General features: G+C 26.1%; 2 protein-coding genes across 6 annotated transcripts in view; both read left to right on the forward strand.

The window, feature by feature from the left end:
- Positions 1-4413, forward strand: part of LOC126897506 (uncharacterized) — a 47848-nt gene extending 43435 nt beyond the window's left edge. Inside the window, exons 4-6 of the mRNA XM_050671174.1 lie at positions 990-1126; positions 1181-1310; positions 4198-4413. Of these exons, the coding sequence (XP_050527131.1) occupies positions 990-1126; positions 1181-1310; positions 4198-4280 (350 nt within the window). The 3' untranslated portion in view covers positions 4281-4413. The remainder of the gene's footprint in view (positions 1-989; positions 1127-1180; positions 1311-4197) is intronic.
- Positions 1-13648, forward strand: part of LOC126897507 (uncharacterized) — a 116896-nt gene that overhangs the window by 4671 nt on the left and 98577 nt on the right. The window lies entirely within an intron of this gene.

Raw genomic sequence — 13648 nt, forward strand, 5'->3', positions numbered from 1 at the left:
TAGTTTTATTTTAAATAACTTTTCCGCTCCTCTTTAATAAGACTTCACTAATTCACTACTAATTTATCTGTTAACAATATTTTGAAAACAGAACGGACTATAGCAAAAAAATAAAATTGAGTTATTTTTCCTAAATAACTTTTTCTCTTCTTTTTAATGGGACTATTCTTGGCTTATACAAAATCGAGATTAGCATGACAGGGTTGGTATTTGAAAGTGTAATAGAAATCATGTAAAAAAAGGTGATATAATAAGAAATTAGAACCATAATCTAAAAATATAGACAAATTTTATCTTTGTACGTTTTATGTCTCAATTCATTGTCCTTAAAGTTAACAGAATGGTATGCAGCTTAGAGAAACACATTACCAAATCAAACAATTACAGAAATAAATAAATTCATTGTCTAATACACTCCCATGGTAATAAAGAGAAATTATAATTTTCCTAAAAACCTACTTTATTAAATCCCTTGAGTACTTTTTATTTTTTTGTTTCATATTATTACTTAGAAATCATCAAGTATTTATTACACAACAACTGCTAAGATAAAAATAAATAATGTAAATACAGAGTAGTTGTATATTTTTGGATATTCTAAGTCACGTATAATTTTGGGAAATGTATATTAGGCTGGAAGGGTAAAGTGATATTTTTCTTCATCCTAGGTGCGAAAAAAATATATATATATTTTTTTCAACTATTAAGGTGATGAAAAAAAATTTTGATAATAAATTACCAATACTAAACCATACTAACTGTAATCATTATACAGGATGTTCAGTAAGTAAGGAAACGAATTTCTATTGTACTCATTGATTGTAACAATTTAACTGTTTACTAACTTACTGAACAACCTGTATAGTATAAAGCCTATAAATACTTAATTGTACAGTGGTATATTTGATAATATTTATTACAATATTTATATATATTATATTTATTATATTCCATGTATGTGTAATTAAATAATTTTTGAATCATTATAGAAAATGAAACAGGACTTGACAAATTTTTGAAACTATTCACATTAAAAAGTCAAAAAGAAAAACAGAAGAAAATTAATATACGTAGTGTAAAGGATGATACATTGTTTAAATTTTATTCAAATGGAAAAGATCACATCATTGCTAATGATTTGAATAGAGTGGAAAGTTTAATGAAAAAAGAAGATAAATCNATTGCTAATGATTTGAATAGAGTGGAAAGTTTAATGAAAAAAGAAGATAAATCAAAATATCCTACTGGTTTTTTAGAAGCTATTAAAAAATACATACGTAATAAAAAAATGCACCGTATTTATTATGATGGTAATGAAAGAATACTACACATAAAATAAAGGAATTATTTTGGCAGTGAACATAATTCCATTCGGAATTAATTTGAATAGTTTTCTTATATTGATTTATTAAAAACTAAATGTGTAGAGAATACTTTTTTATGATTGTTTCAGCATATATTTTATGAAAATTCAATTATTAACCTAAATACAGTTGGGTCTTAAAAATCATAAAATAATCGTAAAAATGGTCAATTTTGTAATATTTTTCATAATAACATTACTATATATTATTTTAAATTAAAGATGTGATAGACGATTAATAAAAAAAAAAAATATGCCAGTAACATTACTTCTATGAATAATCACACTATAGACTTCGTACTTCTTGAAATATTAGCTTCGATGCAAAGCTGATAGGTATTAGTTTTACTTTGATGTGTTTTTATTTTTGTGTCTGTAACCACATTTTCTCAGCACTCACAGAACCCATTTTTTGAACGATACGTCAAAAGATCACAAATCGTATCTAGTCGAATATATTATCCTCAAAAATTGAAAAAATTTCCCTCATTCCCTTTCAATAGGAGAAATCTCAAAAAAATTACAAATTTAAAAATCACTAATTTTTTCAATTTTTTTACTTAAAACTGCCATAACTATTTCAAAAATTAACAAATCAATATATTTTTTTATAAATCTGACACTTAACTAGCCCACTAGGATGGATTTAAAATAACAACTTTTTCACAAAAATTAACTTTTGAAAGTGTTCCAGAAANACAAAAATTAACTTTTGAAATTGTTCCAGAAGTACTGACACTTTTATATATATCTAAAATAAAGCTAATGTAATATACTATATTATGAAATAATATAGTATTAAACAAAATATTCATTTTGTTTTCATGGTATAAATGGCTACCAAATGTTATTTTAGTGTGAAAATTTTCGATTTTATATTTTACATTTTTTACTTCAAAATGCTATAGCATTTAAAAAAACCCAGCACAGGGGGGTCGCGGCACAGTGGTGACGTGGCATAGTTGGATCAAGTAAATGATATCTGAAAGTGATTAAAATCACTATCAAAAATAAACGCTTCGATGCAAATCTTTAGATAGTGTTTAATTTTAAAAAAAATGGTGATTTATTCCAAAAGCTACTTGATCTGCTGGTTCCTGATTAATATCTCGATTAAGATAAAGTATGTCGAATGAAAAAGGGTTTATTAAAAAATATTATTTCTCATAAAAAAAATTGTGTGGATCCATAAACTTTTCAATAAGTTATAGCATTATAAAGTTAAATATAATATAAATAATAAAATCGAGAATTTTCACACGAAAATAGCATTCGGTAGCCATTTTCGCCGTGAAGACAAGTCCAGAGGTCAAATTTTTTTTTTTCAAATTAAAGTATATTACATTAGCTTTAATTTAAGATATATATAAAAGTGTCAGACCTTCCGGAATATTTTCAAAAGTTATGTTGAAAAAGTAAATTTGTTGTGAAAAAGTTTTCATTTTAAATCCTCCCCTGTGGGTAGGTTAAGTGTCAGATATAAAAAAAATATATACCAAATGATAGGTAAAGACATCAAGCATCTATATTAAAAAAATTATATTCATACGTTCATTTTTGAAAAAGTTACGGCAGTTTTTAGTAAAAAAAATTGAAAAAATTTCGAAAATTAGCGATTTTTAAATTTGTAATTTTTTTGGAGGTTTCCCCCATTTACGGGGAACGAGGGAAATTTTTTCAATTTTGAAGGGTAATGTCTTCGACTAGATACGATTTGTGATCTTTTGACGTATCGTTGAAAGAAATCCGTTCGGTGAGAGCTGAGAAAAAGTGGTAACAGACACAAAAAAAAAAAAAAAAAACATCATAGTAAAACCAATACCTTCTCAGCTTCGCATCGAAGCTAAAAAGGATGTATCAAAACAATTTTTTCATGAGAAGTAGAATTTATATACATCTTTCATTAGACATATTTTTTTTTTAATGGGACCATTTACCAATATATAAAGGGGAATCAAAACATGGAAAATGCATACAGAAAAAAATAAACTTTTTCAACTTAACTTTTGAAATTGTTTCGGAAAGTCTGACACTTTTATATATATATCTTTAATTAAATATACTTTATTATGGAATAAAAAAAAAATTCGGACTTTATTTTGTCTTTACGATGAAAACAGATATCATAGTTAATAATACAAAATACGATTTTTGTAAAAAAATTCATTTTTATATTTTTAACTTTATAATGCTATAACTTTTTAAAAATTGTATGGATAAATACAATTTTTTATGAGAAATATTATTTATATACTTATTTTATTTGACATGCTTTATTTTTCAATAAAACCATTTCCGTTTATATATTAATTAATATATTATACTTATAAATCATAAAAATTGTAATTAGGATATAAACAAGGAAATAGGAGATCATATAGTTTTTGGAATATTCAACCANTTAGGATATAAACAAGGAAATAGGAGATCATATAGTTTTTGGAATATTCAACCAATTTAATTTTTAAAATTAAATATTATCTAAAGATTTGCATCGGAGCGTTTTTTATGATAGTAATTTTAATCACTGTCAGATATCATTATACTTGGGTCAAGTATGCCACGTTCTCACTAAGCAGCGACCCCAATATGCTGGGTTTTTGTTTAATATTTTTCTTATAGTGAAAATTGATTAATTGTGGCTTATATTAGTAAATATTAAAAATATTTTAAATATATTTATTATTTTTTATTTTTTGAATATGTTTCAAACACATTTTAATAGTTTATGACAGTCATTTTTATGAAAATTAATCTAAAAAATACATCAATATCAATTAGCTCCATGAATACTTTACTTTAATTTTTTTGCTTACATTTATTTTATTTTTCAGAATTTTGTGATATGACTAGTGAATTAATTGATAAAGCAGAAATAAATGATGGTGGAATAAATGTTCCCAAAGATATTTTATAAATGCTATTACTTTTTATTATAATTAATATTAATATTTTATAATATTCTTTATATACTTATTTATCAAATATATTCTTGAGTATCAGTTAGGATCTGTTTAATCAAATAAAAAAATATATGAACATTTCGTAAATGCTGAAAAGGTATTAATTATACTATGTGTTTTTTTTTAAATATTTATTTGTGTCTGTTACCATTTTTTCTCAGATCTAACCGAACCGATTAACGATACGATTATTTCAACGATACGTCAAAAGATCACAAATCGTATTTAGTCGAAGACATTACCCACAAAAATTAAAAAAAAGTCTCTTGTTCCTCGTATATGGGGGAAATCTCCAAATTAATATCAAATTTAAAAAACGCTAATGTTTGACATTAATGGTTACATTGTTATTTTTGTTTGTTTTGCAACGAAGGCTGCCCACATAGAGCTAGTCAGCGATCTGTCAACTGAATGCTTTCTTAACGCCCTAGACTGGTTTTTTAATCGACGTGAGAAGGTTCATACTATATATTCTGACTACGCGTCTATTTTTGTTGGAGCCCAGTGGAATTTAATTGAAATTTATGATTTATCTCATTATAATACTCACTAAGACGCTCTCCAAGAAGAGGATGCAAATCAGGGTATTCAATAGAGGTTTATACCTGCCCCATCACCTCATTGTGGTGGTTTGTGGTAGAGCGCCATTAAATCAATGAAATATTTATTATATAAAGTATTAAAATATTCGTGTCTAACAATAGAGGAATTGTCTAATTAACTGTACTAATGCATGTCGAGGTTTGTTTAAACTCCCGTCCGTCAACACCCTTCTCTACTGTCCTTTAGACCTAATGTGTTTAACTCCTGCTCACTTTCTTATCGGCGACTCATTAATGGCTGTCCCAAAGAAATGTTACGAGGTGATTCCTTTCAATCACCTCAATTGATGGCAGCGGGTGCAATAACTGTCTCAGGACTTGTGGAAGCGTTCGAGTCGTGAATATTTGACGTATCTACAAGAAAGGGTAAAATGGGCCAATGAAAGGGGTCCTCAATTATTGAGGAAAATTTACCTCCACTTAAATGGCGCTTGGAAAGAGTGATCCAGGTGCGTATGGGACCTGATAAAATAATTTGATCAGCGACCGTGCGTGCTGGTGATGGCGAGTACGAACGGGCAGTAAGGCAGTTACGTCCTCTACCATTTGAAGAAAATTATTTACCCTAGTCCAAAATCTTACAGTGAAATTGTTTAGGGATATATGTAGTAGAAATTATTATTATTTACTTATTTATTGTTTTAATATTTTTTGGGGGGTTTGATTCTATTTGTCTGTTATTTTTATTATATATATATATATTTGTGTGTGTGTGTGTGTATTTTGTATCTTTTTGTTATTTTATATTATGTATTTAACTTAGATGAGGTGTTGAAATTTTTTAATATTGCAAGGCAGCCGGCATGTTCGTTCTATTTTTTTTTTTTTGTATGTTATTATTGTATGAAATAAGCGCCTTTACCCAGTACGTACTGGTTTCTTTTATTGTATTTTATAGTAGTTGAATGATGAACTCGTCATCGTAAAGGACGGCACGACGCGCACGCCAACACGTGTATACAAAATAAAGTATTATAAACTAAGTTAAAAGTTTTAAGATTTATCTCGTTCTTACTAAACAAATAGTTATTTAATAATAAGTTTGTTGTTTATTTCTTCAAGGTCCTCTCTCTTCGTCGAGATTTCCGAACGCAAAGCGATTAAATTTACCTATTAGATTTATAAGTGCGCGCTTTTGCTTTTTGTCTTTTAAATAAATTAGATTAATGAAATGTCTAACCATCTCAAGTAAATTAAATTTGAGAATTTTGTCGTAGTTTTGACAAGTACTTGACGTATTAGATGTCTTGTTAGGATTATTACATAATTTATGAGTTTGAAAAGGAAGCTCGTGAACATCGCTGTATTTGGCCTCGTAACTGAAGACATAAAATCAACATAAATATATATAAATCAACATATTGAGATAAAAATTAGACTGTATAAATCTTTTGAAAAAATTAAAGTGTCCAAATTTTCATAATATAGTCCTAAGTCGTTTATTAGGTGTTCTTAAATCCTAACGTCTGCCAAGCGCTTTGGCTTATGCAAATTGTTTGATTATTTTCGGTGTGCTTAGGATAGTAATTATATAAAGGCATATGCGATTTTCAAGCTAATTGCTTGAGATAAGCTAGTACGATATCGATATAATTCGTGGGATTTAGTCGCGAAATAGATAATTAAATTATTAATGTACTCAATAATACAATTTACAAAATTAAATAATTATACACGTCAAGTATAAATTGGTACTGAGTTAAATTAAAGCAGTCTAAAAAAAATACTTGCTCGCTGTTGGTCAAGTATGTATATCTAATCGGCACAATTAAGGGCAGATCTATCCTGTAAAAACGGAACACGGCGCCTTCCCCAAACCCCAACGTGCTTTTCCGCTAGGGTCCTAACAGTTGGCTAAGCTGTACCTGAACGGGGCAATGTTGGTCCTATATAATTTATATCGCACTAAAAGGGCAGTTAGTGATTTCGTGACCAAATAAATATAGACTATCAACTAACAAAGATAACAAGTATTTATTTCTATTTAATATTATTTAAATATAACCTGACTGGATCTCCAGAGATGTTGGTGGTATCCAAGTTAAGTGAGCGACGGCGGCGTGTGTACACAACCCGAAATAATAATAATAAGTAAAATAATAACAGTATTTAATTTAGTAACCACAAAAATACTGTGCGAATTAAGTTATCAGATCAATAAGGTAAGTTGCCGCAAGCGTGGTAAAATCTCAACTACCTTTGTTGTTTTTAATTAATTTAAGAAAAGTGTGTAATCGGTTTATATACACCCGCGCCCCTCATACTCATAGTTAAATTGTAGGGTCGTTTATGCTGATGAGGCACTAATATAGTTGTTAATTGTTAATGTAGGTAAAGAATGAATAATCTGTCCGTAACACATTATTTCCGGACCACTTTTAAAAATTAAATTGAAAAAATCCTAGTTTCAATACGCATGTTAAAACTTTTGACCCACCTTGTATAAATAGTATTTATCATAAAACTATTGTATTGATCCATACATCTTTCAAAAAGTTTTAGCATTATGAAGTTAAAAATATATAAGAACTTTTTTACAAAAATCGTATTTTTTTTTAAATATGATGTCTGTTTTCATAAGAAGACAAAATAAAGTCAGAATTTTTTTTTTCATAATAAAGTATATTATATTAGTTTTAATTTAAGATATATAAAAAAGTATTTGTATTTCCGGAACACTTTCAAAAGTCAAGTTGAAAAAGTTAATTTTGTGTGAAAAAGTTGTCATTTTAAATCCCCCCTTGTGGGCAGGTAAAGGGTCACATATAAAAAAAAATTATATTGATTCGGTTATTTTTAAAAAAGTTGTAGCAATTTTAAGTACAAAAAATTGAAAAAATTTCGAAAATTAGCGATTTTTAAATTAGTAATTTTTTTGGAGGTTTCCCCCATTTACGAGGGAATTTTTTTCAATTTTTGAGAGTAATGTCTTCGATCTTTTTTCGTTTGATCTTTTGACGTATCGTTGAAAGAAATCGGTTCGGCGATTGCAAAGAAAAAGTGGTAACAGACACACAAAAAAACACGTTGTATTAAAACTAATACCTTCTCAGCTTCGCATCGAAGCTAAAAATTACATTTTTTGTAAATGTACAAAAAATCTAAAAATATATATTACGACAGCAATTTTTTCAGTAGATTTTAAGAAAAATCATATTTTAATGTTTTTAGTTAAATTTATACAATATTATAAATTTTATAAAAATTTCATGTTTATTTTACGGTATCAAAAGTTAATCTGTTAATCGTAGGATGATCTCGTAGCCTCTTATGAAAGAACGGTTGGACCAATAGAATGTAAAAGAATGTAATTTTTTTTCTGATCTTTTACCTACCCACAGAAGGGGTTAAAAATAGCTACTTCTTTGGAACATTCGTATTATAGCACAGTGCCCGTGAATTCCAAACGTGTTTAGCTATGTTGGTCATTTCAACCTTTAGAAATGTTATAATTTTAATGAATTTTAATATAATAATGAATTTAGATTTTTAAATTCCAATAAACACCGAAGAAATTTCTATATATTATTATTGTATTATAACAAACAAAAGGTCCTTTGTAATTTTTTTTGTAGGTTTTTTAGAATGCCTTTCGAGTTCCTCAGATTCAACTCAAATATATTGTCATGCCGTTTTATTTATATTCAGAAAAAATTATAAAAATTAAATACTAAGTAACATGGATATATTTATCATAAAAATACTTGGATTAATAATAAAAATATCTTTACGTGGAGAACTAATAAAGTCGGAATTTAAAAATTAACAATATCTTTACATTGAATTTTTTTTTCAAATAAAATGCAAGCAAGTAAGTGTAAACAAGTGTAACTACGATTAAAATTAAATAATCTAGCTCATGAAATTGAAAATTTGCAAATGAGACAGCAATATGTTAATAATGTCAAACAAATTATTTTAATATATATTTTAACAATAAAAAAAGTAAAAAAAAGTCCAGACAGTATTCAGAGAAAGTGTGGAGTTGAAGCATTTTTTTTGGGTTACATTGACGAATATTATCGTCGCCTTAGAATAAAATGTTTTAATGCAATTTTTTTGAAAAATTTTTTTTTCGAAAAGTACGATTAAATAAAAATTATACAAGTTTTAATCCTTAAATTAAATTGTTACACTCATTAGTGAGTTTATTTAAAATAAATTTTAAAGTCTCGTATGGATGGTTTCAAAAACCATTCACTGAAACATCATCTCTTTTTCGTTAGAACATAATTAAAAATACAATTGCGAAACGCTTCAATAAAGTATTGTATGTAAAAAAATTTTAAATGTAACATTTTTACCAAAAATAAAATGATTTTTGACTCATGAGACCAATTACTTATAGAGAACAAATTATCTGAACGTTTTTCTTTTTTTTATCATACATTATATTAATTATTATTACCTTATTTTATCCGTTATCAAATACTATTATTTAGTTGAATAATATTGGTTTTACCTAACAACTTAAAAAATTAGACACTTATAAATCGCTTAGAGTGATTATTTATCTGTTTGTAGTATCTTCTCTTGGTGGACATAGCACTATAATATTATTTTTCATAAAAATAAAATAACGAACATAAATCATAACAAATTATATTATTTACAACCTAATTTCTTATAAATATTGATTCATTAATATTTATAAATACTTATAACTGCACCTTAAACTCTCACAATAATTGATAATATTAATTTATTTTACAATAATTTTGTAGATTAAATTTTTGGACTTATTTTATAGATGAACTTGCTCGGTTTCCACTGTAAACATAGTTATTGAAGGATTGAAAATGTATCAGTATTTGGCTAATATATTATAAAATACTACCAACAAAAGTTCATATACATTATTATATTTTTTTTAATCCAAGATTGTTAACTTGCCCCAAACGTAGACTAATCCCACTTTCCACTGTTAATTATTTTTTACATATTAGAAAAAATAAATTTTAATTTACAAACTATAAATTATTATTAAAACAGCACAAAAAAATCTATTTAGTTGGCTGACTTTTTCTCTATAAATATGTAATTATTATTGTAATATTAAAAGTAATATGAAAGTATAATATGTGGGGGTAATTTGACCAATCTGGCGTATTTGGGGTTTGGTCAATTAGTTAGCATCAAGATTTTATCGGGGTCCGAGGGTTTTGAGCAATAAAGGCAAGTAGATATAAAAAGAAATGATAAAAGTGTTCTTTAAAAAAGTATTATCTAAAATAAAGTATTAACCATATAACAATGACATCTGCTAAAAATATTCCTTGGTATTTTGAAAATAATTGCTAAAAGAAAAACTAGTTTTAAATATTTAAAGTAATATTGATTTATGTTTTATAGAGTACATTAGTATTTTGCTAAGAATTACTTATGAACTCACTTTAACAATTTTTTTTACAAGTTCAATTTTATTTTGTGAATATGAGTAATATTTGTCCAATTGTTTTCTGAATTGTCATGGATAGTTCAAATATGAATATCGATAAAATTGCAATTTAAAAGCTTCAAATTATTTTTAAAATATTAACAAATGAAATTCCTTCTATATAATAATCGATATTGTCTGAAAATATATTTTATTTGCACATACTATATTCTTATATCATTAGTAAAATTTAATCCTAAAAATTACACTTCGAAAAATGCATTGTTATAATATATTATTATTGATATGTATATTTATATGTATTACGTCATCTTTGGCCGGAAAAAAAAAGCGTGTCAAAAATGTAAAAGCAGAATCTTCATCAAAATCTACGGAGGTAAAATAATTCATAACTATGATATTTTGTTTTATAAACTATAAAAGGTAATTTACATTAAATCGCTATATAAGAGCTATATATCTGTACAAAGTGTATAATTTTAAGAAGTCGGTCGATATTTCCAAAAGCAACATTAACCCCAATTCCCTTAATTATATCCTGATTAGAAATTAATTTATTAATAAGTATAATATATGAACAAAAACTAGTAATTTACAGTNATTTATTAATAAGTATAATATATGAACAAAAACTAGTAATTTACAGTTATAAATATATTTAATCTTATTCTGAAATTGATATTAATAATTTATATTATACATTTTATGAAGAAATTATTAGTAGTTATACATTTTGATACTTTTAAGGCAAACTTCTATAAAAATTGAAGTTGAAATTGAAGTGATTAATTTAAAATAATTTGATCTAAGCCGGTCTACAATAAATTTTCATCATTAACAAAACCCACCACAGAGGGGTCGCGACACAGTGGTGACGTGGCATAGTTGGATCAAGTATAATGATATCTGACAGTGATTATAATCACTATCAAAAATAACGCTTCGATGCAAATATTTGGATAGTGTTTAATTTTAAAAAATTGGTGGACTATTCCAAAAGCTACATGATCTGCTATTTCCTTATTAATATCCTGATTAAGATAAAGTATGGCGAATGAAAAAGGGAAGAAACGGCCACGACGTTGTCACACGTTTGACACCCTGCGGTCGTGTCAGCTCTTTCTCAAACAAAGCAAATGTTTTGTTATCGCATAAAATAATATGCGAATGTATAATTATTTTGTTGATCATTTTGTAGGCGATGACATGGCGTCGGTTTCGACACCTAAATTAAACTATAATAATATTAATAATCAAACAATTGAATTTTCAATAAGTCATAACATTATAAAGTTAAAAATAAAAAAATAAAATCAAGAATTTTTACACTAAAATAGCATTTGGTAACTATTTTCATCGTGAAGACAAGATAAAATCCGAAATTTTTTTTTCCATAATAAAATTAATTACATTAGCTTTAATTTAATATATATATATATAAAAGTTTCAGACTTTCCCGTACACTTTCAAAAGTTAAGCTGAAAAAGTTCTATTTTCTATATGCATTTTTTAGATTTGAACCCCCCTCCCCTGTATTAAGGAAAATAGGTCAACTTAAAAAAAAAGTATGTCGAATGAAAGATGAATATAAATACTACTTCTCATGAAAAAATTGTATTGTTCTATACACTTTTCAAAAAATTATAGCATAATAAAGTTAAAAATGTAAAATATGAAATCGAGGATTCTCGTATAAAAATAACATTTGTTGGCCATTTTCACAGTAAAGACAATATGAAGTCAGAATTTTTTTTTTCATAATAAAGTATATTATATTAGTTTTAAATTAAAGTATAAATAAAAGTGTCAGTATTTCCAGAATACTTTCAAAAGTTGAAAAAGTTGTCATTTTAAATCCCCCCCTGTGGGCAGGTTAAGTGTCAGATTTATAAAAAGAAAATATCAAATGATAAGTAAAAAAATTATGCATCTATAAAAAAATTTATATTAATTTGTTCATTTTTGAAAAAGTTATGGCAGTTTTAAATAAAAAAAAATTGAAAAAATGTTGAAGATTAGTGATTTTTAAATTTGTAATTTTTTAGGAGATTTCCCACATTTACGGGGAACGAGAGAAATGTTTTGAATTTTCGGGGGTAATGTCTTCGACTAGATATGATGTTTGATCTTTTGACGTATCGTTGAAAGAAATCGGTCCAGTGAGAGCTGAGAAAAAGTGGTAACAGACACAAAAAAAACACATCTTAGTAAAACCAATACCTTCTCAGCTTCGCATCGAAGCTAAAATATACTTAATCTAAACAAGTTTTTTTGTTGATTTCAAATTTGCAATATGTCTTTTCTATCAACACTTATNTATACTTAATCTAAACAAGTTTTTTTGTTGATTTCAAATTTGCAATATGTCTTTTCTATCAACACTTATTTTTGAAGTCTATAATTTAATGAAATTATAAACTTTTATTAAAATCAACCTTTAAGGATTAAAATAATACGTTAAACATTACTTAAAAATTTAGCATGGATTATCTTTAGCATATTAAAAATCAATAATAATTTAAATTGATTTTTTAATTTAATTAATATATTTATATGTATTTACACGTTTTCTAATTAGTAATACACTTTAAACGAGGTGATAGAAAAAATCTAATGCCAGATTTGAAATTAGTTCAAAAATTTGATCAAGTAAGAGATGTTAATAAGTGGTAACAGATACAAAAATAATAAGCACATTATAGTAAATGTAATACACTTTAAACGAGGTGATAGAAAAAATCTAATGCCAGATTTGAAATTAGTTCAAAAATTTGGTCAAGTAAGAGATGTTAATAAGTGGTAACAGATACAAAAATAATAAGCACATTATAGTAAAATTAGTACTTTCTTAGCTTCGCATGAAAAATAAAATATCTAACGTTTTCCTCTTGAAAAAGACGTCTGGTTACATCATTGAATTATATTGTACACAATTATATTAATAAAGTAGTTCAATTGATTAATTATAAAAATATTTGCAAAAAACAAAATATCCTCCTATACATTATTAAAAATCAGAAAAAGCCTAACAAATATTAAGCGATCAATGACAATCACAAAATTACTCAATTTATTCAAAATAATTTTCAACAGTAATATTAAATCACAAATGTTTGATTATTATTTTTATTTTTCTAGGCTGATATTAGAAATGATGAAAGGATGGCTTTGGACGAGGCAAGTATACTCTAAACCTATGAAGTTTTCAACTTGATTATATTAATAATTTTTTACAATAAAATAAATAATAAGAAAAATATAGTTTGAAAAAATGAAGGATTATTATTAGTTAGTATATTGATATGTTATGATTGCAATTGCT

Source organism: Daktulosphaira vitifoliae, unplaced genomic scaffold (assembly GCF_025091365.1).
Source record: "Daktulosphaira vitifoliae isolate Bord-2020 unplaced genomic scaffold, ASM2509136v1 Scaffold_2, whole genome shotgun sequence".
NCBI lineage: Eukaryota > Metazoa > Arthropoda > Insecta > Hemiptera > Phylloxeridae > Daktulosphaira > Daktulosphaira vitifoliae.